This window comes from Rhodnius prolixus, unplaced genomic scaffold (genome assembly GCF_049639745.1).
Source record: "Rhodnius prolixus isolate KJV_2025 unplaced genomic scaffold, Rpr scaffold_19, whole genome shotgun sequence".
Taxonomy (NCBI): domain Eukaryota; kingdom Metazoa; phylum Arthropoda; class Insecta; order Hemiptera; family Reduviidae; genus Rhodnius; species Rhodnius prolixus.
The window spans coordinates 959,082-985,624 of record NW_027411584.1 but is presented as its reverse complement, the minus strand read 5'-3'; the positions used below and the strand labels follow the sequence as shown (position 1 = coordinate 985,624).

At 39.2% G+C, this 26,543-nt stretch overlaps 1 protein-coding gene across 3 annotated transcripts in view; it reads left to right on the top strand.

Annotated features, from left to right (window-relative positions):
* Smg5 (Smg5 nonsense mediated mRNA decay factor) overlaps positions 1-24,544 on the top strand; it is a 44,031-nt gene extending 19,487 nt beyond the window's left edge. For all 3 annotated transcript variants that reach the window (XM_074116619.1, XM_074116621.1, XM_074116620.1), the window contains 4 exons: positions 20,809-21,037; positions 21,329-21,500; positions 21,611-21,768; positions 23,855-24,544. In XM_074116619.1, the coding sequence (XP_073972720.1) occupies positions 20,809-21,037; positions 21,329-21,500; positions 21,611-21,768; positions 23,855-23,922 (627 nt within the window). In that variant the 3' untranslated portion in view covers positions 23,923-24,544. The remainder of the gene's footprint in view (positions 1-20,808; positions 21,038-21,328; positions 21,501-21,610; positions 21,769-23,854) is intronic.
* The last annotated feature ends 1,999 nt before the right edge of the window (positions 24,545-26,543 follow it).

Below are 26,543 nucleotides of genomic sequence, written 5' to 3'. Positions count from 1 at the left end.
AGAAGTGGAAGGTAGCAAATCACCAGTTTACGTGTCGTGTAACATATACATGTATTACTTGGGCCAAGGTGTTCATTAGCGTGTAATGGGTGTTCATTTAGAGCACTCTCTAGTGGAGAATGGCCAGTTACCTAAAGTGGGTAGGAGGAGCGCGCTGCCGACTAGTTCCCATTATTCATGGTAGAGAGTGTTGGCATGTCCTCCTCAGTAGCGTGTCTCCTTGCCAGTAATTTTCTTTATTGTTGATTCTTTTATTTTGTTTTCTTTTAATGAAAAGATTTATTTTATAAACACCTCCCTGTAGTCTGTAGTAATTAATTATTATTACCGTGTCACTCTTTTGATCTTTGCTTTTATTCTAATACTTCTTCTCTTTTCGCCTGGCTTCTTACCTATAAATTGTTTTATGTTCAATTAATGAATGGGAAATTAATGTTTTATAAAATTAATGGGCTATAATTTAAATTTAATGCAGGGTTTTGCTTATTTACACGCTCTGTAATAAAATAGTTCTCATGGTAGTGGAAAAACTTGTAATATTCTCCTTAAAAGAACTATTAATTCCCATGCACTGCAAGTTTACTGACCTTATTGCTTACATTATTAGGTTTTTATTTTTGTTAACTTTTCATCTGTTTTTTTTTTATTATATGTATTTTAGTCATTTTTATTTATTTTATTTTTGACTGGTTAGTAAATAAAACGCCCTTAATCGGCTCTGCGCTAAAATTATATACGACAAAGATCTACTCTATCGAAAACCCTAATGGGCCCATGTAGTTTCGTCTTGTGTGAATTGTTTTGGTTTGTACGAGGGTCGTTTGAAAAGTCCGTGCAAAGTCAGAGAGAGAGCACCACTGGCGTGTATCGAGGTTATGTTTAGTTAGTAGCATCTCTTGGAAGAACACACACCAAGTTTCAGCCAGATCGGTCTATTTCTTTGTGTTTGGCATTCGTTTGAATCGAGGAAGTCGAGTGATTTTTCAAAAAATGGACGAAAAAGAATTTCGTGTGTTGATTAAACACTACTTTATGAAAGGCAAAACGCCTCAGGAGACTAAAGAGAAGCTTGATAAACATTATGGTGACTCTGCACCTACGATTAGAACAGTTTATAAGTGGTTTCAAAATTTTCGGAGTGGCCATATGGGCACAAGTGACGCTGAACATTCTGGACGCCCTGTTGAGGTTACTACTCCAGAAATCATTGATAAAATCCATGATATGGTGTTGGATGACAGAAGAGTGAAGGAGCGTGAGATTTCTAGTGCTGTGGGCATCTCGAATGAACGGGTACATAATATTTTGCATCAACATTTGGACATGACAAAGCTATCCGCAAGATGGGTGCTGCGATTGCTCACGCTTGACCAAAATCGAAATCGTGTGAAGTGTTCCAGAAGAATCCGCAGGACTTTAAGCGTCGTTTCGTCACTGTGGATGAAACATGGATACATCACTACACTCCTGAGACCAAAGAACAATCTAAACAATGGGTTACCAAGGGGGAATCTGCGCCAAAAAAGGCGAAGACCGTTCCTTCGGCCGGAAAGATTATGGCGACTGTCTTTTGGGATTCGCAAGGAATAATCCTCATCGACTATCTGGAAAAGGGTAAAACTATTACAGGTGCATATTATTCATCGTTATTGGACCGTTTGAAAACCGAGCTGCAAGAAAAACGCCCACGATTGGCCCGCAAAAAAGTCTTTTTCCATCACGACAACGCACCAGCTCACACCTCAGCAGTTGTGGTCGCAAAATTAATGGAAATAGGGTTCCAACTCGTTTCACATCCCCCCTATTCTCCAGACTTGGCTACCTCGGACTACTATTTCTTCCCCAATATGAAGAAATGGCTGGCGGGAAAAAGATTTTATTCAAACGAGGAGGTGATTGCAGAAACGAATGGCTATTTTTCAGACTTGGACAAATCCTATTATTCGGAAGGGATCAACAAACTAGAGCAGCGTTGGACGAAGTGTATAAGCCTAAAAGGAGACTGTGTTGAAAAATAAAAAAGGTTTACCCCAAAAAATTAAGTAGTTTTTATTTTTGCACGGACTTTTCAAACGGCCCTCGTATGTGGGTCTGTTGCAGGTTTACGCATGTAAAGTGAATGTGATTAAGGAGGTAGGAATTCGTCTTTTGGTTTGCTAAAGTCAAATAGTTGTAGACATCAACTATCTCCTGAGTCTTTGGTACACGGTCTGCAAAATCCCTCAATACTTTCTCGGTTCCTAGCCAAGTAAATCCTCTGATAACTTTGGCAAAAGAGCCAAACTCTTCCGCATGTCTCTTCATGCGTCATTCATTGGTATAGCACTATTGCCAGCTCTAAAATTCACTTTACGGATCCACGATTTGAAGGATTGATTTCTTTACATCCCTCAGTACTTTCTCGGTTCCTAGCCAAGTAAATCCGCCGATAACTTTGGCAAAAGAGCCAAACACTTCCGCATGTCTCTGTGGCCATTCATTAGATTTACACGGCGGGACGGGACCCATGCCCCACGGCACTGCAGCCACCAAAGAGGCTTAGTGTGCCTTCCCTAAAGTCTAGTAGATGAAACCTCCCCTTCTAAGAAGATTGAGGGCTTACCCTGCCAGTTCCTTCTGTCCTACAAACTCCTCTGATCTCAAAGTGCCAAAGATTTCGTAGCGCAGTCTCTCGATTGTAAAGCAATCGAATGACAGGTGAGAGAGGCCGTTTCTTCCTCTTCCAGACCACAATCTGCACAGTGGTTCCGAGCTAATAAGCCCTACATTGTGCAGGTGCTTTCTGAACCTGCCGTGTACTGTGAATAGGCCTGTAACCAGAGTGATTTGATTACTGTCCTAACCTAGAGTCACATTGGTTCTTTGTTTGCACAACAAGGGCATAACCTTCTTGCTGTGTTTGACCCCAAGAAGCATCACCCAGTACTTTTCATGTTCTCTCCAGATCCCAGTCTCTGAAAGCCTCACGAACTGCACCCCTAGTGATCCCCAGGACTGGTTCTGGGCCAATGAAGGGAGTACTAGCTCCATTCCTGGCCAACTGATCAGCTATTTCATTCCCCTCAATCCCCACATGGTGGCCATTCATTGGTATATCACTACTGCCAGCTCTCAAATTCACTTTACCGGATCCACGATTTGAAGGATTGATTTCCTTTACAGCATTCGGCACTATAAAATACTAGTTCTATCCTTAAGTTAAACTCGTACCAGGTCCAATCTATTGTCCAAGCGCATTCCGCATTCCCAGAAGTGCCCGAAATCGAAATATCCTTAGATAAATTTTTTTAAAAAAGAGTTTTTAAGTCTTCTTCGGCGCAACATCGGAATGTTAACGCAGTTGGAGAAAATCGTTGGTACTATTTCCGGGAAAGTTTTAAGACTAAAAAAAAAATCCTTGGAAAATTGCTGCCGCCAGGGATTTTGAGTTTGAGCTTCCTTCTTTTTTTCCCTTTTTTGAGCTCAGAGAATCTCAATTCTCGGTGTAAGCTCAACATTGAAAAATCTAAACGATCGCAATGATTTCCTTGCCAGAAGTGAGGGAAATGGACCCTAGTTATAGTACTTCCGGATTTACAGTATGAATTCATCCTCGCTCCCCTTCAATATGAAATATACAAATTTATTACAACTCACTGCCTGCTTCATCAATGTCAAAACGATTATATGTTTCACTTCCTCCCCCGCCATTTTAATGGGATCTTCTTTTCCTCCCCGCTCTGTCAGCGCTCTTAACAAATTATTTTCCCCGAGGAGAAGGCTGACGTTGTTCCCCCAAGTGTGTGTGTGTGTGTGCATATATCTGTTCACAGCATCCCCTCTCCTTGTAAATATCTTGTCCCCTAAATCCCTCCTCCACCAGTCTGGAACTCTCTTCCCCATCCTCTTTCCACTTTCCTTTTCCCGTATTACCTTCCGGGGAATTAATTCAGTTTGCTTGGTTGGGTCCCTCTGTACGGGAAATTAACCAGAAGCAAAGTTATGATTGAATCACACCCCCTTGGCAAACTTCCTCCTTCACCCTTTTGCATCTTGTCCTGTATTGGATGTTTGCGAGAGAGGAGGAATGGGTGGGATTTTAGATTAGTAAGTGAGTGTGGAGTCCCGCTTCGTTTGTCCCTAGCGGCGTCAAAGCTTGTCCGGCCCCCATACTCGCCCTTTTATCGTCCTAGAACCAAGAACTCCCCCCTTTCAATTGTATTTTCCCCCAGGCTGATGATTCAAGTAAGTAATTGTCTTAATATTGGGCCTGAGAGAGAGAGAGGAACCTAAAATAGTTAAGACAGTTAAATTATTTGAAATTTTATAATATGTTGGAAAAGTCGTGACAAAAATTAACCCTCCGAAAAGACGGTTCTATTTTAGAAAACTTCTTTTTTCCATCTGACGTAATCTGGCTTTTTTTTTTTTTATTTGGTTAGTCGGCCAAGAAAACTTCTGTAGAGGATGCCGCCCTCACATGAGGTGGCTCGCTTGATTCCATGTGTTGGAGGAGTTTGTGAATGCTCTGGCCACTTGAAGACTAGATAGAAGACTGGTGGGAAAATTTATGTAAATATGAGAGCTTTCTCCTAGTAAACCCCAAAAGAAGTCCCTTTATAACTGGTAGAAATTTGGTAGAAATTTCTCGAATACTATTTTAGAAAATTTGGGTAAAGTTAGAAGCAGCCCAGAGCCCTATTTTGGGGTGTCCAAGTGTCTTAAGACTGCGGCCATTAAACTATGGGTGCAGACTAGGTCTCAATCGTGGTGACTTGCCACCACAGGGCAGAGACAGGCGAAGGAGTTCATAACGGGCTATTCGCCGAGGCTGACTGCAGAATTAATCCGTGAAGACCGTGTGAGGCTATAAGGATGATTGTAAGGCCTATTCAATTGGCCACTGCAGGTCCCAGAAAACACATGCATCGTATGGACCTGGCAGATGATAGCCTCTGTAGGTTCTATCAGGAAGAGGAGGAGGAGAAAATGGCACTGTACGTGTTGTGTCAGTGTGAGGGGCTTGTCTGGCTAAGGGTACGTTCACAACAGAGCTGTGAGCATAGATGATAGCAGAGATGATAGGAGTGATGCATCAGCGCTTAAAGAAAAACATAATACATTCGAATGTGAGCGTGCACAACGAAGCTGCGACTAGTGACTCATACGCGCTGCTATAAACGAGCATAGATGATAGAATTAAATATTTCATTTTTCTGCTAGCTGAACTCCAGTATCGGAGCTTCAAAATGGACGTAGAAAAATTAATTAGTGCTGTCTTTACTCATTATTTCTTGTTATTATTTTATTATTTACTTTTAAACAATATTTTGTTTTTTAAATCGTGCTTACATTTATTTTTATGTGTATTTATTTGTTTTTCCTCAATATAACCTTACCTCAGAGTTATCACTAGTTTTTCTTCTATGGTTATAAGATTTCCATGACAATTTTTCCTACGTTTTCTTAATTTTGACCTTATTTTTTCTAAAATTTAGTCGAATGTGGGTGGACCCATCTCACATATTCAAAAAAACGATCCGGGTAATTTCTAAGTTCCACATATAAATGGTGAAATTCACCCAAAGTACTTCGTTTTTTATTTATGGGATGTACTTGATATTTTCTAAAGCGTTTTTTTCTTTAAAATATACCATTTCTGGATTTTCTGTCGATTAGGCCGAAGTTAGTTTGGAAAAATTCTGAATCTCTGAGATATAGAAATAAAATAGAAGAGATAATGGACAGTTATGAAAATACAATGCTGGTAGACCTGGATTCGATGAAGGAAATTGTTAGAAGTAGTGCGAAGTTTATGCAACCTCACGGAAAATCGTTTAAACCTATTCAACCCTGGTTTGATAGAGAGTGTTTAAAAAAAAGGGACAGAATTTTCAAGTTACTGAGTTTATTTAGAAAATCAGGCGCTATTTTAGTGAGGGAACAGTATCTTATAGAAAAAAATAAATACAGAAAGCTTTGTAATCGAAAACGTGAAAACTACTTCCTCGAGGCTGCTGACTCAATTAAACGTGCCAGGAGTTCGAGTGAGTTTTGGACGGAGATTAATAAATTCAAGAAGCGGCACTATAAATGTGGGGTAAATATACAAATGGAAGATTGGGTAGATCATTTTTGTCAGCTCTATAACCCCCCACATGTTGCTCTTTCTACGCAGTATGCTCTACCGTGGGTATTAGATGAGTCGCTTGATTCCCCTTTCAGCATTGGTGAACTAGAGGGTGTGCTAAAAAGGTTTAAGACTGGAAAAGCGCCGGGGTTAGATGGCATTTCTTATGAATTCTACCAATTTGCTCCACAAAGGTTTTCACTCATGCTGCTAAATTTCATTAACAAGTGTTTTGAAATGGGTTTGGTTCCTGATAGTATGAACGAGGCCATCGTACTCCCCTTACACAAAAAGGGTGATGTCAATTTGGTGGTGAACTACAGAGGGATAGTTTTGCAGGACACAATTAAGAAAATATACACCAGTTTGCTCGCAGAGAGGTTGAAGTCCTGGGTGGGTCAGAAGCGTTTGATTTGTGAGGAGCAGGCCGGGTTTAGAGAAGGTTACTCCACAGTAGATAATATTTTCATCCTTATAAATTTAATTGAATTGAAGTGGCATGAAGGGGTAAAGAAAATCTACTGCTTTTTTGTTGACTTTAAATCCGCTTTTGATTCCGTCGATAGAAGTGCATTAATGTTTAAACTCGCGCAGTTAGGCGTTTCTACAAAATTTATTTATGCGATATCCGGCCTCTACACAAACACCAAATTATCGGTTTGGAGTAAACAGGGACGGTCTGCGCCATTTGAAACGTTTTCTGGGGTTCAGCAGGGTTGCAATCTCAGCCCACTCTTATTTATTCTATTTATAAATGACCTTAAGGAAAGCCTACATGGAGGAATATGGATTAAGGGTTATAGAATAAAGCTGTTATTATTCGCAGACGACATAGTATTATTGGCAGATAGCCCGATGGCTCTGCAAATTATGATGAATGAACTTGAAAATTATGTTAAAAGGTGGAACTTGACCGTAAACCTTTCTAAGTCAAACATCATGGTGTTTAGGAAGAGTGGAGGGAGACTTAGTAAAAATGAGTCCTGGAGGTTTGATGGCCAGCTGGTTAAAGTAGTCAATCGTTATAAATATCTAGGGATTATGCTGGCCCCTTCACTGTCTCTCGCTTCGCATTTTTTGGACTGTGCTCGCCATGCCTTGTTGGGTCTTAACACTGTCTGGTCAAATCTATTTTCAAATGATAGCATCCCTCTTTCGGCCAAGTTCGATATTTTCAGATCTGTGTCACGATCTGTCCTCACTTATGGTTGCCAGGCCTGGGGGTATCAGCATGTGGAAACCATTGAAAAAGTGCAGAGGACATTCATCAAAAAGTTATTAAGACTTCCAAAAAATACTCCTAACTATATTATCTACCTAGAGACCAAATTTTTGCCTATCCACGTCTTCACTTTCTCTCTTCATTTTAACTACGTGTTAAAGACCTTAAATTTTGAAGATTTCCGACTTACCAAATTGATAGCTCAGGAAGTAATCCAAAAGAAAATTTTGTGGTTTAATGATTGGATCAATTGGTCTAAGCAAAGAAATTGTGAATTCGGGCAAGTTTTCGTGTCCATAGAGCAATGGAGGAAGGAGCTGAATACCCTGAAAAGTAATCTAACCGTTGGTTATCGGTCGGATTACCGAGATAAAGCTTTGAAAGGGGTATTTCATAATATTTACAAGCAACTTTCCCTGGATGTAGACTATATAAATTTGGGTATGTGTGTCTCCAATATTAGTAATATATTCAAAATAAGAGGAGAACTTATTAATTTAAATTATAAACCTTTCATCCAGGGAAAAGACTACTCCTGTTCTATGTGTAACCTTCGTGAGGACGAGGATGTGTACCATTTCTTAGGTCGCTGTAGGGTTCTTGCGGGAATAAGGAAAAAGTGTTTGGGTGGCCTCACCTTAACGAGAGACGAAATGATAGCATGGTTGAATGGTGCAGATTGGGCAGCTCTGACCAGATACCTAAACGAAGCTACCCTTTATCGGTCATATTTAGTTGGAAATTTCAATTTCTAATTATACAACCTAAAATAAAAAATGTATAATAAACCAAAAAAATGTATTTGTTAATTATTTTTCCTTTTATATAGAATTTATTCACAGTTTTCCTTCTTTGTGTTAATGTAAAGTTTTATTTTCTTAGGTAGACTTTCTTTTTCTTTTTCTTTTCTTATTTGTTGTATTAACAGCACTCCTGACAGACAGCCGTTGCTATGTCAGTACAAATATTTTTATGTAGAGTTCTTTTTTCTTTCATAAATGAATTGTAAATATTTTCAATAAATAAATAATAAATAATAAATAAATATACCATTTCGTGGCTGCTGAACATAAAAACTCTTCTTCTCTACTCGTCATGTTGCATGTATCACAGCTCCGTTGTGCACACTAATCAGCGATTATATTTTACTCTGTCAGTTATCATCTATGCTCACAGTTCCGTTGTGTACGTACTCTAAGGATGTTACTTCTCGGGGAGGAAAAACCAAGGCCTGTGAGCTTGAGCCAGGAGTCGCTCTCTAGAATTAAGAATCTGATCAATAGGACAGGTCTGGAGGGCGAGCTCTAAAGTTGGGGAGCCACAATAGATCCAAAGGGGTCGCAGTGGCGTAGGCCTTAAGAGCCGCCCTGTTAGAATCTAATCTATTCTAGAAGTTTATGAAGTCATTCTCAAAAGTTAAGAAACAAAAGGTAAAAGAAGGGTACCTAATGAAGAGAAAAAAGAAGAAGCTTGGTGTTGAAAGTAGGAGTTTCTTCAGGCTTTACTTGAAAGAAGTAAAGAGAATAATAATAATAAGTAGCGTAAGAGTAAGATAAAGTCTCTAAAAGTCAGTGCTGCCACCCTTTATTATCCACAAACACTAATATTCTCCCAGTTGTGTGTTGGGGAAAAAAGCAGATTTGTTATTACCAGCATTGCAGCAGGGAAGGAGGGGTTGCAGTAGGAGAAAACGACCGTAATACCAAGGGCTTCTAGATTTTTTACACGCACGTGCTACACATTGAGAAGGAAGGAAGGAAAAGGTTGTAGAAATGAATAAAAGAAGAAGAAGAAAGACACGCACGCAATCTGGTGTATCATGGTGGCAGTGTCGGGAAGGTAACAAACTAATAATCTCAGGTTATCCATCAAACTGAGAGAAATGTCTGCAGTACGGTTCTTACCGCGCCGACTGTCTTACTTCCTTTCAGTTACTACTCCGATTCTGCTTCTAAGTTTTTTTAAAGTACCAGCATGTCTTTCATTAGTAGTTTCATTGGATGGTGTAGGTCGCTTAGAGCGGGTGGGTCAACCATTGCGTTAAGATCTGTTTATTTGAACAATATGACTCATTAAAATCCCTGAAATCTTCAGTCTTCTTTAGTACAGAAGTTAATCACTCTTAGGAGCTGTAGCGAAGTGTTTAGGAGGGGGTGGTAGGTTGTAGCCGATGTGTTTCTTCTGTATTATACGTCTCCATAATGGGTACAGCCTTGCAGTTCGTAATAGGGGTAAATGCCTAGTTGAGCGTTGTGAATAAATTTTGGCTAGGAAAACCTCATTGATGGTAAACTCATTTGAAAAGAATGTAAAACCGGATACAGACCGACTGGAGTATCCTAAGAACAGCACACTGCCACTGATGTAACCCGTTGTACTTTTGCGATAAGCTCTCCCAACCAAATTTAAACTCGCTGGTTCACTTGGCAACAGTTGAATATGAAGGATCAGAGTCTTCCAGTGTGTTCTGAAAGTCGGCATGAATTTCCTTTGCTTGCATACCTTTCTTTAAAAAGTACTTAATCACTGCTCGAATCTCAGTTTTTTCCATTGTCACAAATCACTACGCGTCGTCACTACCACTCTCCTGCAGCAAGAGCACTGACGCGCCACGTATTCACTCACAAAGGATGTGTGATTATTGCGCGGGAACCTCGTTGCTCTAGCACAGACATCTAGCGGAGATTTCGAGAACTTTTCAAGCCACCCTCGCATCAAGATTTAGAATTTAGGATATATTTTCGATAAATACCTCAACTCTGCTTTTAGGGAGTGAGGGGGAAGAAAGCTTTAAAAAAAAGAGAGGAGAGAATGAGGTATACGTCATAAAAACAAAGTATATGTTAAATAAATTATCCTTGGATAGAACATTTTGAGGGTGGAGTTGTATACCATATAAAGTGGCACTTAGTTGTCGCAAACGATGTGAGAATAACGCGGTGGTGCGGACGAAGTGGATGATTATTGCGTGGATGGCAGACATGAAGGTAGCATGAAGGGTGTGTGAGTGTGGTTGGAGAGAGATTTAAGTAGCAAAGCGAAGGGGTAGGGGACGGCAGAGTAATAGGTTGGTGGATGGTTTGTTCGATGATGGGTTGTTGGATACAGGGAATACGACCCTGCGAGATAAGAGAGAGACGATGGAAGGGGCACGAGCACACAGTTTAATGCCTATCATTAGGGGCGTTATACACACGTCACAATCATACACACGCAGCCGTCGAGAGCGCGTCTGCCCCGCCCCCCTATATCGCCTTCTATAAATCCCATTTTATTCATCCCCAATATTGGGATGAAGATAAGAAGAGAGATAGGAGAAGGATGTAGAAGGAGATGGTTGTAGAAGTGCGGCTAACAGCAGCATTCATTCTCCCTCTCTCTCCCACCCCATTCAAAACAAACAAAAAGCGGTAGTTCCCCGGCGAGAAGATGGTTTTTGGGACTCGTTTTGGTGTTTACAAGCGGACAGCTTCTGTTTCGTCCTTGATAAACTACCCCCCCACGGAAGGAGGGGATGTTTGTTTCAATTTTCGCCTCCCCTCCTAAAACTTGTGCTCAACCCCTCTTTATCAAGGCCTCCAGTCCTTGAAAAACCATGTTGGTAGCATTTCCCCTCACACCATCTTTTACCAAATCTAAATGGGCAAATATCCCTTCTCTGAAAATACCCTGCTTATTCCCTCTCTATCAACTATTATTTCCTCCCTTTTAATACCGGAAATGACGAAGTACTCTATCTCCTCCCTAGATAGAAAATGGTCTCCCATTACGCTTTGGCTATATAGACGAGGGATTTCATGGATAATTAAATCTTAAAAGACAAAACAAGGGTGATTTTTTTTTTTTTTTGTAATGTGAAGGGGAAGCTTGATGAAGGTTTTTACGAGGAACCCCGATGAACCAAACCCGGAACTCCAATTCGAAGATAACACAAGGGTCGCTAAGCAAGTATTTGGAAAGACATAGAATGGCAAATACGGTAAATTGAACTTAGTACCGAACGGTGTCTCGTTGGGCAGTAAAATCATTTATTTTCTGTAAATCATTTTGAGTGAAATTGAACTTGTTTTAACATGTCGCGTCGAAAAGTGATTAAAACTGTTATTCTTTATTTCATTGGAGAATCCATTAAATATGGCTAAGCGTGCCTTCGAAAATGGGAAACCGGAAAGTGACATCATTACCACTTATAAGAATCGAAAAAATATTTTGGTTGTGAGGACCTACAGTGTTCTGGTGATCGTACAGACTGAGCTGGCCGATGTGCTCAAAGTCCAGCCTTGTATGCGCCAAACAGATCCTAATTTCCAATCTTTGTCAAGTCCTACCACAAGCTATCCTCTATCCAACGGCAGAGTTCAAAAATTGTTACCGCTACTTCCAGATGTGATGGCTAGGCGCTTCGTATCCTCTACAACATGAACCAGCCGCATTCAGATTGAATTTTTTTTTCCCAAGAGAAAAGTGCAAAGCTGTTGTGGTACTTCTGCTTTCCCCAGAGGTTTATTGGCTAACCGGAGGGATTGTTCTTTGATCATAAAATTGTTACTACCATTACAAGAGTTCCCCTTTTCAAAGATCTTTTATTTTGTTGCAAAAACCTCCCTTTTGGGATAAGGGCCTGCACCTCATAATGCAACGGGTGGTGGACTAGTGCAACCGTAAAACTTGCTTATTGCAATTTTGCTTCCCATCAAAGTTTGCAGCACGTAATAACTTCTCCAGACTTCACACAGCCAGGTTATGATGTCTTCAAACCTTAATTCACTTCAATAAAAGCTTGTTTTCCAAAGAAGTATTAGATGCTTCTTTTTTTTATTTTTATTAGGTCACAATACTTGAAGTATTAAAGGGCTACTAAAGGTGGTAACCTTTTTTGAGAAGGGTAAGGTGCTTTCCAGTATGTTGTGAAACACATAACCTCTTACATGAAAATTGTCCAAACATCGGCCATATAACTATTACATCCATCCTCTATTCTTCTTCTTCCTCTACTTCTTCCTCTCCTTCTTGGCTGTAAGAAGTGGTAATTTCTCCCCTTACCTTCAACTTTTATTACCTTCACATAAAAATCTCCCGCCACATTGGCCAGTACCACACACTCGCTCTCTCTCTCTTCGCCTTTCAACTTCCTTACTTTTATTACCTTTATCAAAAACTTTGTGGCCTCATATCCCACGTCTTTATTATTTATTTAATACTTGGGAGCTGTTATTAAATTTGTTCCCCCTAGTTTTACCACTTTCTAAATATTATGTGTATGTGTGTGTGTGTATATGTGTGGTCATCAAAAAACTGTAAATACCCAAAATAAATTGCTGCTTTTCTTGACGAGAAAATTTGTATGGCATTTTCCTATTATTTCTCGATCTCTCTCTCTCTCTTTCATAGACATTTTCATCGGATCATTTTTCTATTTTAGTCATTTTATAGTTGGATATCTATTTTTTACTATAATTCATTAGCTTTTTTTTTTATTATGTCTGGCCAGTGTTTAAAACTATTGTTATTAGTTAATTTTGTGACTATTAACTAGTAACCACCCCCGCCGCCAAAAAAATTAGCAATGTTTTGGCAAATAAACTCAAAAACTTTACGGTGATATAACTTGTAGGGTGGTTGGTGTTGGTCTAGTGGTCAAGAGCGTGGCTTTGTGTGTGGAAGATCACTGGTTCGAATCCCGCGTATGACTACTTTTTATTTGTTAGAAAAAAAATTGTTTATAGTAAAGTATGTGAGCTCCTGTTCCCCGTCCACTGACACCTAATTAGTAGTTGTACGTTAAGACCCGCCTGAAAAAAAAAAATGGGCAATTACTTTACTTTACTCAAACTTATAAAGTTATTTTTCTGACACAATGGAGCTAGAAACGTATTTCAGTTAAAAACAGAATCAAATCTGCATGATTGCAATAGCAGTAACAAAAAAAATAAGTATAAGAATAAATTTTACATATATTATACGAGTGAAGTGGAGAGAGAACAAGTTAAAACAGAGAATACCGGATGAGCAAGGCAGAATAGACCTTCTAGGAGGTTGCAGTAGTGTTATAATTAGAGGGGTTGTGTGAGCAAGTCAATGAGTAACAAGTTAAAGCAGCGGGTTCAGTTTTAAAGGGAGAAGAGTTTGGAGGAAGTGGGTACGCGCGTGGATCATTAAACAGGACTTAGGGAAGGATTTTGATTAAACAGAGAGCAGCCACACCGCCCTTGGCTAAAGCATGTTAACAGGAGAGAGAACTCTGTGTTACTTGTAAAGTGGTGGCACAAGGATGATGAGGGAGCAAGTGGGGTGGGGGGGTTTGAATCCTTTTGGTTTAGTGTAGGAGCTTGGGTAGCAGTACTAGTTAACAGAAGAGCTCCTATCACGAAAATGACTGCCATCAGCGAGCAGCACTTCAAGCAGTTCTACATCAGCGGAGATATCCAACCTCCTGATTATTGATTTGTAAGCATTCCACCAACCCGTTTGACACTTTCCTTCCTATTACCAACAAACTTACGTACACTCGAGCGACTTACCAGGAGAGTAGTGGTAGGTTCCTGCTATTCAACCAACAGGAAAGCCACCTTCTCCCCGTGTGTTTGTCTTTGGGCGCTCCCTCTTTGTCAAATTCACAGCCACAAGACAGCGCTACCAACCAATATTGTTCTAGCTGTCAACCCTTCATATCTCTTCTTTAACTAAACACGCTCAAAACTCAAACCTAAATATCCTTTCTTCCAAAATATTACACATGAAGACAACGCGCCAGCTCACACTGCATTGTCTGTCAAGACGTTTCTAGCCAAGTACAACATCCCAGTTTTAGGCCATCCGCCTTATTCGCCTGACCTGACCCCATGTGACTTTCATCTGTTCCCCAAAGTCAAATCTGCATTAAAAGGAACACGATTTCAGTCCGTTGAAGCTGTGTGAAAGAAAAAGCGGCACGCGTCATGCAGGAGCTCACAGAAAAAGACTTCCAGCACTGTTTCCGAACAATGGTAAATTCGCATGGAACGTTGTAGGGGTAGGGGAGGGGTGTATATTGAAGGTGATAATAACTAAATACGAATAAAATGTTTTATAGCAATAGTCTCGTTATTTAATAACCACACCTCGGATCTAGGGAGGGCAATCGAGGTTGTGCGAATAGACTTCTGTTACTGGTCGGCTCCCACTTCTCCTCCACGAAATCACCCAAGTACCCTGGTTAGTTGTTTCATCATGGGGTGTGCAGCAGCGTTTGAGTAATCAGTTGCATATTCAACTTTTTCTATTGATTTCTTATCAAGTATTGGAATAAATTATTATATTATCTATGTAGTTAAGGACAAAAGCCGTGTGGCCATCTCATAGCAGATTAGTTCTCATTCTTACATCAATCTCCCACCGTAACCCTCAAGAACTTGTTGGTAGGAAGGATTTTGTAAGTTAGTTCATTTAACAAAGGTGAAGTCTAAACATACTGAAAGTGGAGGCTAGATCCGCATTGGTGGATAATGTCTGAATAGGGCGCATGTTCATTTTTTCCCTGATCAGTATCACATTTTCATTCATCACCAGAGGTAAATTAATCAGTACGAGTGCTTAACATAACTTTACCTAAGGTTAACCGTTTTTTAAAAGTAGTAACTTCCGGTTGACCAAATTTTGACCGAAACCCTTGATTTCAAAGTAACATATAAACAAAATAACAAATTTGAACTTTCTGCAATGTAAAATGTGACCATTTTCGAGAAAATATTTTGGGAATGGGTAAAAATTTGGAAATTATCGTAGTAGTTTAGAGAAAGCGGAAGTAAACTTTAGAGCAAGCGGAAGTAAAGCTGTTATGAATATTTTGTAAGAATCAGAGAAGAGAGTGTTTTGATTAGAGAGAGAAGAGAGAGATTGATGGAGAAATGAGAGTGTGTGTAAGAGAGAGAGGATGAGTGTGGTAGCTGGGGAGGGGGAGTGTGTTGTGTGACATGTGCCATATTTTCATGCGACTCTGAACTTGTGACTGTATATACAGTGTACAGGTACATGGAGAGAAGGGTTGGCAAAATATAATGTAAGTGGCAGTCTGAACGTACAAGGGCGAAAGAGAAGAGAGAGTCGCCAAGCAAGGGGGATGTGGAGGATGTTTGCGTGCCGGGGGTGAAGGGAATACACAGCATCAGCAACTATGGAACGGAGGTGGAAGAGAGTAAAGTCAAGTGGATCCAGAGTACGGGCCGGGCATACCTGATGAGGCTATATCATCATGACGATGGTGGTTGGAGGCTTGGGAAGACCGCCTCTCTATACAAGGGTGCAAACTCGGCATTTGTATTCGGCCTTCCACCGCAGCGCACTCCCTCGGGCGCTCTTGTTCCCAGTTCTACCAACGCCCTCTCTCTCGAGTGTGTCGTTCCTAATGTCTAAACACATCAAATCATCCCCAACCTCTTGGAGCTTCATTTCCCACTACTTCCAGGCGGCGACCCTTTTTCTCCACCGTTTCTCTTCCCTAAAAAACCCTCTCACCCCTGCCCCCCCCTGTTTAGCGTAAACCAGCAGCGTCGTCAACAGCGACCTACCACAGGTGTAGAGGAGAGGTAGCATCTAGACGTGACTTGTTTTGAATGCTAAATTCGTTCACACAAAACCTTCCCCCCGGAGTATGTTATACCCCCTTGCCGCTCGTTCTACTGTATACTAGAGGCTTTGGCTTTGGTCGTACTCTTCAAACTGCGTTATCCACTTCTTCCGCCTCAAGCACAGACGCCTGCCTGCCTGCCTCCCCTCATACTCTCTAGAACGGTACAATTCATTTGAATTTCCTACTGATCCACTCGTCTCCCTGCTTTTACCTCCGCTTCATTCTGCCTAGAAGAGACTAACCCTAGGGGGACTCTCTCTTTATGGTAATCTCCCAGACTTTCCTCTATATCCACAAAACCCTCTAACAGTGTATATCTGCTGGTGGAAGGTACTCCATACCCTCACCGGAGAATACTCACTCCTCCACTGCTATCCTCGCTATGTTGCCCTAATATGCAGATTACATCTCCAAATGATTCTGCTTCCTAGCTTCCACTTATACATACTGTCAGATAAACACACACACAGACATATATATATCTATATAAAAGAGAGAGAGAGAGAGAGAGAGCAGAATGCTGTCTATCCCCTCACTACTAATGCTCCCTGCCGAGCGTTAAGAGAACCCTTAACTGGAGTCCATCTTGGGCCCGGCCCTTCAATACTGTTTCAATTTCTCTTTATATAATAACTGATTTATAACTCGTCCAAGGTCTCATCTGGTATTAATAGGGGTCCTAGTTTTTACCTAGGTTGGTCGCCGTGCCCTAATACCCTCCTATATCAGTAGAATTCTTAATATTGGCCCTTTGCGTAAAGACTATAGCACAAAAAACCCTCTTTAAATAAATGTTTTGGGATAGATAACCTGATTTAAAGAGTCTTGCTTGGCTGGAATTTGTCAAATTCGTGGGAAAATAGAAAAATCAGGAAATACTCATTAAATAATTCACTTCCATCCTCCTGTAACCTTTCTCATTCAGTCAGCAAGTGTAGTGCGCAAAGGAAATGTAGTTAAAAGTAGAATTCTCTACACCAAACTCATTAATTACCTCCTGATAATGGATGGAAGTCCAAAATCCTCCCCACGTACCGGATATTTTTTTAAGAATTTGTTATTTAAATTGTTGCGGTTGCCGTAAGAGAAAGATGTGTTTATTACCACTCAGATTTTTCTGATTCTGGGGAGATCAAAACTGAGAAAAGAGAGAATTTTTATTAGTTTTGTTCTTATTTTTATGTAAAAAAAAATAAATAAATAAAATCATTTCTAAATGGCTGAAATTACGAGCGGAAGTATGAATGAAATGTTGGGTACCTGCTGATTCGCGTACCTTTTGGCGTTTAATCATCCCTTATACTTTACTTTTTTATTTTTATAAACAAATGTAGCAGCAAATCAATAATGTATCTGTATACGTAGACACATTTATATATATATATATATGTTCATAGATGTGGATTTAGCCGGCGGAAACAACCCTTGAGAGTGAATATAGAGTGCGGATAAAGCACTCTCTCTAGTAAAGGGAGGGGGAGTTATATAAGGCCAAAACAATGAGGGAGGCAGTAGAGAGGATCCCAAGTAATAGGATACTGTGGCTGAGGATGCTGACCGCCTCCACTTGCTCTACCACCTCTCTCCAGCTCTGCATTGGTGTATATCTACATCTATTATATATATATATATATATGTATATGGTTGGCCGCATACAATGTTCCCCAAATCTAGTTCCTAACCATTAAGTGGCGTACTACGGAAATAGCAAACCCATAACGGCTTGGCCACCATATAGCAGCACCCCACCCCCTACAGTAATATTTGGTGGAGAACTGTCCATGAGTGAACAGTAGAGGAGTGCCGGGCCTGTGTTATATGCCATATAGTTTGATTATTAAGGGCTTCCTAAAACCAAACCGTTACCACCCTCGTCCTCTGTACCACATATCGTAACAATTTCTCCTAAATCATCCAGATTCTTGTTATCTTCAGTATACATCATGTACTACTACATTCGATGTATATAATGAAAATCGTCGCTCCTCGTACTTACTGGCAGTTCCATATTATAGTTACAAGAAAACTACTCACAAATTTTTGTGGATTGCTTTAATTGTATATCTTAACTTTTCCAGTCCATCTTTATGCACATTATATTAAATAGCTACCGTCGTGAATCACCTCAAGTTTTAGGTTGAACTCCCAATAGAAGTAGTAATTAGTAATTGCCTATTTTTTCAGGCGGGGGCTTTACGTCCAAGTACCAAATTAGGTATCGTGGACGGAGGCGACTAGCAAACATACTTTACTGTAAAGTTCTCATATTAACAATTAAATAAAATCCAACGACTAGAGACCGGGAATCGAACCCACTAAACCAACAATACAACTTAGCTTTGCGGGTCTAGTATCATAACGTTCGGCTACCATGACGCTTTAAACTCTCAATATTTAAACCTATTTAGTTCTATCCTCAAACTGTCCTAAAACGAATTTTCTTACCAAATCATTTGAATTACAGTTTCAGACCTTCGTGCGCGCGCATGTGTGTGTGTAGTACCTTCAAAGTTTACAGTAAATTGTAACATAAAAAAATCCAATTCTGGTTCTGCAGTTTTATTTAAATTGACGAGTTTAATAGAAAAGTTTCTAAAAACTATTATTTGAGACTCGAAGGAGCGATTGCGAAGCTTCTAATTACGAGAAAAAAATAAAAGATAAGGGGATAATAGTAAACAATAGCCATAGTGTAGGAGAATAGTATTGCAAGAGAGGAAGAGAGAAGAGTTGTAAAATGAGAGCGCGAGAAGTTGTTCTGGAAGGCGCTGGGTGGACAAAACAAGAATGGTGGACGAGCTTGGCAAGACGATGCCCTAGCTGTTTGTGAGTGTGTGTGCGAAGGGCGTAGAGAAGGGCGACCCAGGACTGTGTGAACTGGGCTTGATGCTAGTACAGCGCTGGGTATATACCGGCGCGTTCTACAGCACCAAGCAGAGAGTTTTACAAGTCCAATTACACGAACGCCACCAAAGTAACACTCTAACGTGCCCATGCAAACTGGAAGGAAATAAACCACCCCCCCGAACTACCCGCTGCTCTCCTTGTTTCGCCACTGCCTCTAGAAGGCAGTTCAACTCCTCCAAAAGGGTGCAAACTTTGACCGCCTCGCAACCATCCTCCACTCTTTACACAAACAATCCCTCCAGGGATCATTAATCAACTCCCTAAGTGAAACATTAGCTCCTCCAATTACTTAAGCTTCCAACGTTATGCACTGTATTACCTCGTCACCTCATCCCCCTAAGCCCAAGACCCTTCTCACATCCACCTTGGCCCTTTCCTCGGTTTTCTGCTTTCTTACTCTCCCTACAAAACCAACCGACAACAACCCCAAACGCCGCTTCCTCTTTTCCTCCCAGATCCTCATCATTTCTTCTGCCTTCCTTCTTCCTTTCTGCCTAACCCCCTCTTTTATTTTCTCTTGCAAAGTAATTTTCGAGATTGTGCTTCTTCTTCAACAACAAGACTTCGTGACAGTCTTAACCCACTACTAACTGCTGCTTCTACCAACTTCTTCCAAAGCCCCCCCCCTGCCTTCCTGGTCTTTCCTACAATACACTGCATACTGCTAACACGCCCCGTCATCCTGCTTCACCAACTTTCTAACCCCCTTCCACTAAAGTTCTCTTCTGTTATAAACCCAAGAAGAAGAAGAAGAACAGAAAACTAAGTTCTCTAAAAGCACTCCCTTTAACTGTCTCTTTTTTTCCTACCATCTACTAAGATACTTCTTCACTGCATCCCAACACTCAGACCACTTCCCTTTTGGCTGCTGTAATCGATAGAGAACCCTTCTCAGTCACAGTATCCCTCCTCGATTGTCTGGCAACGCTTTGGGAAGAGAAGGAGGAGTTGTAACAACAGCAGTAACTGATGACGAGGAATACAACAAGCACTGACAAATTTTTTGTCCTGTTCATTGCGCTCTGGAACCGGTATAATTACGAGCAATCAATTGAGAAAAGTTGAAGATCTCAACGTTTCTACTCTAAAAAGAAGATTGGATGATGAGAGTAGTTTAGCTCTAGAAGGGTGGCTATTGGTTTAAGATCCCTTTACTCACTGGATGGAAGACTAAGTGAGAAGCAAGTGGTAAAAGTAGTGCTTATTATATCAGAACGTTCTCTGGACGATTTTGGTTGGAAATGCAATGCAATGAAATGCAGTTCCGGGACGTAATCGAGAGAAGAATCTAAAACGCCGTTTGGAGTTATTTTGGAAGATTATGTGCGACTAAATTATCTGTTTAATACAAGATAGCGTCACAGTGAATCTTGCGACAAAAACAATTACGCCTTTGCATTCTGTACAAAGAAAGTCTGGACGTTAATCTCTTAAAAAGCTTTGGCACATGCTGGGAAAAGAACTAATTTTGAAGCAGGAACAACATCACTGCCCAGAGAATAAAGTATACAATGTTGTTCTGCTTTTACTGAGTAATTGGAAAGAGATGACCTCAAAGAAATGGCTCAAAAAACTCGTCCAACGCCCAGTTGGCTAAATGCTCCAACTGTTTTTTGACTGCACATTTAATTTTTTTTTGTCTTTCGAATAATCTCATTAAAAGTAATAACGATCTATCCCTTTGAAGCGTGCGCTCAAAAAAATAAAATTGGGATTAAGAATTAAGTACCTACGCTTGGTACCTAATCCCTTACAATAACTACCTAGACTTACTAGTACTTCACTGTCCAGTTTAATGACAATTAGGCTAATCACATAACTACCTACGTTCACATCGATCTAAATTATTGTATTCTTGATTTTAATTGAGTGGACAATTTCTTTTTTTCATTTTTAAGTGAATACATTAGATTTTATAAACCATTTAGTTAATATACACATTTTACTTGCTTTTTTTTGCAGCACACGGACAATAACAAAGCCGGAGGACGTGTTGAGAAATTGATGCATGACATGGGCGAACTGTGGTTACGTTCCGAAGTATCACAACTAGAGGACAAAACTAGAAAAGGGCTGAAGGATTCATTGCCACCATATCTGGTACCAGATCCAGATGCTTTTCTAAATCATCCTTCGCTTATCAAACAGCTTATCTCTGCCAAGAAATTCATCGTTCTCATACCTTCTGTTGGTAAGTGGAAGATTGAGTAATGGTTCTTACTATACTGGTTTTCTTTTTAGTGGGGAAGGCAACTTCGGTAGAAGTGCCGAGAAAGAAGAAAGTTGCAAGTAGCAAGCAGGCAAATACTGAGAGTGAATGTTCATATCAATTATTTTATTTATACAGTCTTTATTTATTAAAATAAAAATAAAAATAAAATACATTCCTGGGTGTACAAAATAATTATAAAGACATCTGCCATGGTCAATGACCGTCGGCGGAAATCATATCAATTACATTTTTCGCGTCTTTGTTTTACAGTTGTGTCTGCATTGGACGAGTGTAAGCAAAGTTCCAGTAGAGTTCGAGATACCATAAGATGGCTTGAATGGCAATTAAGAAATGGACGAAGAAATATGAGGCTACAAAGAGCCAATGAACATCAGGCAATTCCTTTCATTAAATATCCCAAGAAAAAAGACAAAGAGGCTTGGTGAGTTATTTATTTATTTATTTTTTTTGCTTCAGTTTTATTTTTATTAACTTCTAAAAATTCTAGTAACAGTAAATAAAATGTAAATTTTTGTTCCTTAATTATTGTAGGATGTTCCTGCAAGTTGTGGAATGTTGTAATTATTTGTGTAATCAAAGCACTGGAGAGAAAAATCCAGAACTAGTGACTTTGCTCACTGGCTCAAAGACCATACTCTCCAATCAGAATGGTACAGGATTTAGTCAACTCGGAGTCGCCAAATCGGCTGGTAAGCATGAATTAGATTAGATTTTAGATTTAGATTTTGAAAGACGGGACGGGACCCGAAGCCTCACGGCACCGCAGCCACAAGAGCGGCTGTTGTGCCCGCCCCCTTAAAGTCTAGTACAGGCCGCATGCGGCTCTTTTATCCAAATAGTGTGGCTCTTCAGCCTGCCCCAAAATAAATTGTACATTTCAATAATTTTATTGAATCGAATGTAAATTCCATTTATTAAAGTAAAGATATTTTTTCAAAAAGAATTTTAAATGGAGATTTGGTTTGAAATTGAATAGAATTATATTAAAATGCAGTACGTAATTAAGTAAGACTGCCGCCATTTTCATTCAAACACAGGTTTAGTTATTATTTATTTGTTTATTTACTTTGCAATATGTGAAAATAAATATATAAAACATTTAAATGTTATTGAATACATATCATAAAATAATAATTTGTGAATACAAATGATCTGCAGAGTTTTCTACACTATCATCTTTGCGGCTCTTGGTAAAATTTATTAAAATTATTTAAGGAGAAATGGCTCTCTACTTAAAATAGGCTGCCGACCCCTGGTCTTGTAGATGAAGCCTCCCCTTCTAAGAAGGGTCGAAGACATTTCTACCAGTTCCTTCACGCGCTACAATCACCTTTGGCCTCAAAGTTCCAAAGCATGGTTACTTTGGTGAGCATGAAGGTTGACAACCATTACTTGACCTTACAAATCGATGGGGTATTTATGTATGATTGGTTAAAGCTGGAAAAATTGCTACTTTTGTTTTTTACCTTGTCGCTAGAATCTCAGAAAGCCGAATGAGGAAGCTGCGTCATCCAGATCTGTTTATTTGAAAGATCCCTCCCCCCTTAAATTGCAATTAAAGACCCCATCTCCAAAAAATAATAATTTAAGATGGATAATAGCTTCCCCTCTAAAGTTCGCCCCCTATTTTCTGTAATATACGGTCCTATCACTTAAGGGAGTGGTTTTAAATAAAGGGAGTAGCTAAAGTCCAAGTTGGAGAACGGAATTCCTCAACCGGAAGTACCCCTCCCCCCTTATAGACTTTTCTACAAAACTTCCTGTATAATTTTTTTTTTTTTTTTTTTGAATAATGAATAATCTTTATTTAACATTTAAGTATATACATATGTACATAAGGAGTTCCAGTATAATACTATAACCTCCAAAATATCTATTGTTACAAAATAAAACTACAAGTAAATAATGAGGGGAAAAACGATGAAAAACCCCCAGCCTCCAAGGAAGGATTTACTTCAGGGAGTCCCTAACTCTTCTGTGCCTGTGCTCCGTGTCCAAACTATAGTCCCCTATAAGCCTGCATAGATGGTTGTGGCTCGATTCACACTTGCTGAAAAAAACCAGTAGCGAGATACTTGATGTAGTGTTCTACATAGTCGTCCATGTTGGTGTTAGAGTGTAAGTCTATAATACGCGTGTAGCGGGCGGGGGGGAAGTTGTCACAAGCCTGAGAAATTTATTTTGTATGATCTGCAGCGAGGCGATATTGGATCGACACGGCAGACTCCAGGAGGGAGACAAGCATAAAGTAACATGGGCCTGACCACTACCTTGTACAGTAGGAGTTTATTCTCTGGGGACAGTTTAGTAGAGTCCCTGCAGAACAGAGGGAATAGTACTCGAATGGCTGCCTTACCTTTATTTACTCTGTCCTTTATGTGGCGGTGGGGGGGGGGGGGTAAAGGTCAGCCCACGATCCATTAATACTCCAAGGTACCTGATAGTGGCAGCCCACGGCACAATCCGTCCCCCGAAGTGGACATGTCGATATTCTGTATAATCACATACAAATAGATTTAGAACTTTTACTCTTTTTTTTGCTAATTTTTTTTGGAGGAAAGTTCCGTTTTTCAGAACAGTTTTCGGGGGGAAGTGGTTAGGGTAGAATTTCCCATTAAGTAAGATGTTCAGTGTATGGGTAAGGGTTTTACCAATATTGATAAGAATTAATTATGGATCCATATGTTGGTGGGAGATAAAAGATAATAAATGGAGATAGGAGTTTTAAGATGCGAGGAGTTTTCATGCATTTTTTTTTGTGTGTTTTTTTTTTAGGAATCAATGTGGAACACATAGAGACATTCTTCAGTAAATGGAAAAGCTCCTCAAAAAGCCATGGATGAACAAAGCACCCAGCCGGAGGGCTTTAACTGGAATGCTAACTACTAAACAAACATAAATGGGTTGATGGGAAGAAGTTGTTGTTGTTGTTGTTGTGGACGACGATGATATTTTTTTTAAAAAAGAAAAGTAATATAACCAAGTCTAAGAAAACAAAAAAAAAAAAATAAAACAAAAATAATCCAAAGGCGGACCCGTGCTTTAAAATTCATACACGTGGCGACAAAGCTGTGGAAGCTTTAATTTACCAAAAAAAAAAAAAAAATTAATTATATTAATTAATAAAAATCATTAATAAATTAGGAGGAAAACAAAACTTAAAACAAAAATATAAGAACGAGATAGTGTAGAGGCCTTGACACGTCATGTACGCTATCTTGTGGCAAAAAAAAAAATAATAATAATTCAGAAGAGCCAAATTCTCCTCTCCCTGAAGAAAATTTGTTTTTCTCTCTCTCTTTCTCAAAAAAAAAGGAAAAACCTGTGCGCATGTGTACAGAATTATAAAATAAAAATTAAGGGTGATGTATTTCTCTTGTAGTAAGTACGACAAATCGTCTCCCTTTGTCTTACCATTAAAAAAAAATAAATAAATAAATAAAAAAAAATTACAAAAAAAAAAAATATTTCTCTTTCACTTCTCTTGTCTCTCTATACTCTCTTATTTTTTTTCTCTTTCTCTTCAATACAATTAGGGGTCAAAATTTATTTTTTTTCCTTTCTTCAAATATATAATACCTTAAATATAAATAAATAAATGTTTATAATAATTAAGTCATAAATAAAAAAAAAAAAAAATGAAATAAATTATATTATTAAAAATAATAATTAATAATAATATAATTTTTTGTGTGTAATATTTACAAAAATATATTTTTAATGATAGAAGAAAAGTAAATTAATAAAGTAAGTATTTATTAGGCCTTCCAACAACCTTCGAAAAATAAAGGTGGTCAGTGCTTTATTTTAATTAATTCTTTTGTTTTTTGTTTTTTTTAAAGCAAAGTTAATTTGCACTTTCTGTAATAAATAATAATTTAATAAAAATTTGGGGAATCACACCTAGATACATAAAAACAGTACAAGTTAAATGATTTCTCTCTTTTTCTTCTTTTCATGTCTGTACATGTATCTTTCTTTTTATTTTTATTTTATAAAAAAATTTCCACGTAATAACACAACCTTTGATGGTGGTTTTCTAATAAAAATTAAGGTAATTTGGGAGTTAATAAAGAGAAAACTTACCTTTTAAATCAAGCATGCGCAGTTGATGTGTTTTGCGCTTCTATTCTATTGGTGTTGGTGGTGGTGGTGATTCGCTGCTACTAGAACCACTTTCTGTGCCATAAATACTGCTGCAGATTTTTAATATAGGCGATCGTCCAATATGCCATTTAATGATGTCCATTAAAAATAAGTGGGGGTAAACTGTTGGGGAAATGAACGAATTTTTGTATTACCTTGTTCTTGTTTTTTTTTTTAAATTTCTTGATTTTCAACACAATATACATTTTCTTGGTTTCCCTATTGGCAAGATCGATCTTCAAAGATCTGGGCCAGCTGTTTCCTCTTTTAAACACCCCTTCTCTGCTGCCATGATTCTAGGGCATCTAAACCTAACACTCGGACCGTCTCCTTAGTCCTTGATTTCCTTGATGAATTGGTTCTGTTGAAGGCTCATTTTTGGAAGGGGGGTATGTTACAAATGCAAGGGTCAATCCAGCGATCTCTAATCCTAAACCCGATTTTTTTTTCCCCCCACGGATCTGTAAGCATAACATGAGTTATGGTACTTCAGTATTAAGTGCGGTTTATATTGTTAGGCTGGATTACAACCGTATGGTACGCCAACAAATAACCTTCGTGAAGAAATTCCTAGATCCAAATCCAAACTCCTCAGGTGCTTGATCCTTCTCCCTTCAGATGAATCTTTTTAAAACTCGTGTGATTGCTTTTCTGTGGTTTTTAAGTGACCAGTTGATGTCCGCCCCGTAACAATAAACTCGTCCCTTCCAATAAAGATTTGGTAAAGCTTGATTGGTGTTTTTACTTAAAAGTAGGAAGGACTTTTTAACCGTTTTCTTGTTGTTAAATCTCTATTCCTGGATTAAGTTACGCGCTTAAACAACACTTCCAAACCTGTTCGCAGAGTACCACAGGAACTTAGAGGTCTTCGACTTTGAACGGAGACCAGACTAGTCTTGGGGGATGATGATCACCGTTTTACATTTTGGCCCCTCCCATTGCATTGTTGTCGGATCTATCCAAGTTTTTTTGATACCATTGATTTGCTAGGCTTCATTTTGGAGGATGTTCAAATCCCTTAACAGGATTCCCTGCAAGACTAAGATATTACAATCTCAGAAAGAGCGACATCATCTTCTGCCTTGTCGCACGCTAATTTGAGGTCTGCTTCATTTCCAACAGGCTGATCTGGATGCCTGATGAGTATTTTGTCTTGATACCTAGGTCGTAGTACTAATCCCATTGGTTACTAGCCCCAAAATTATAATAGTAAAAACCAATTAAAAAATTCTTCTGTGGATTAAAGACTACAATATCAAGACAACAAGACAAATAGTTTCTCCATAGTAAAATTACATTACATAGCAAAATTATTGTT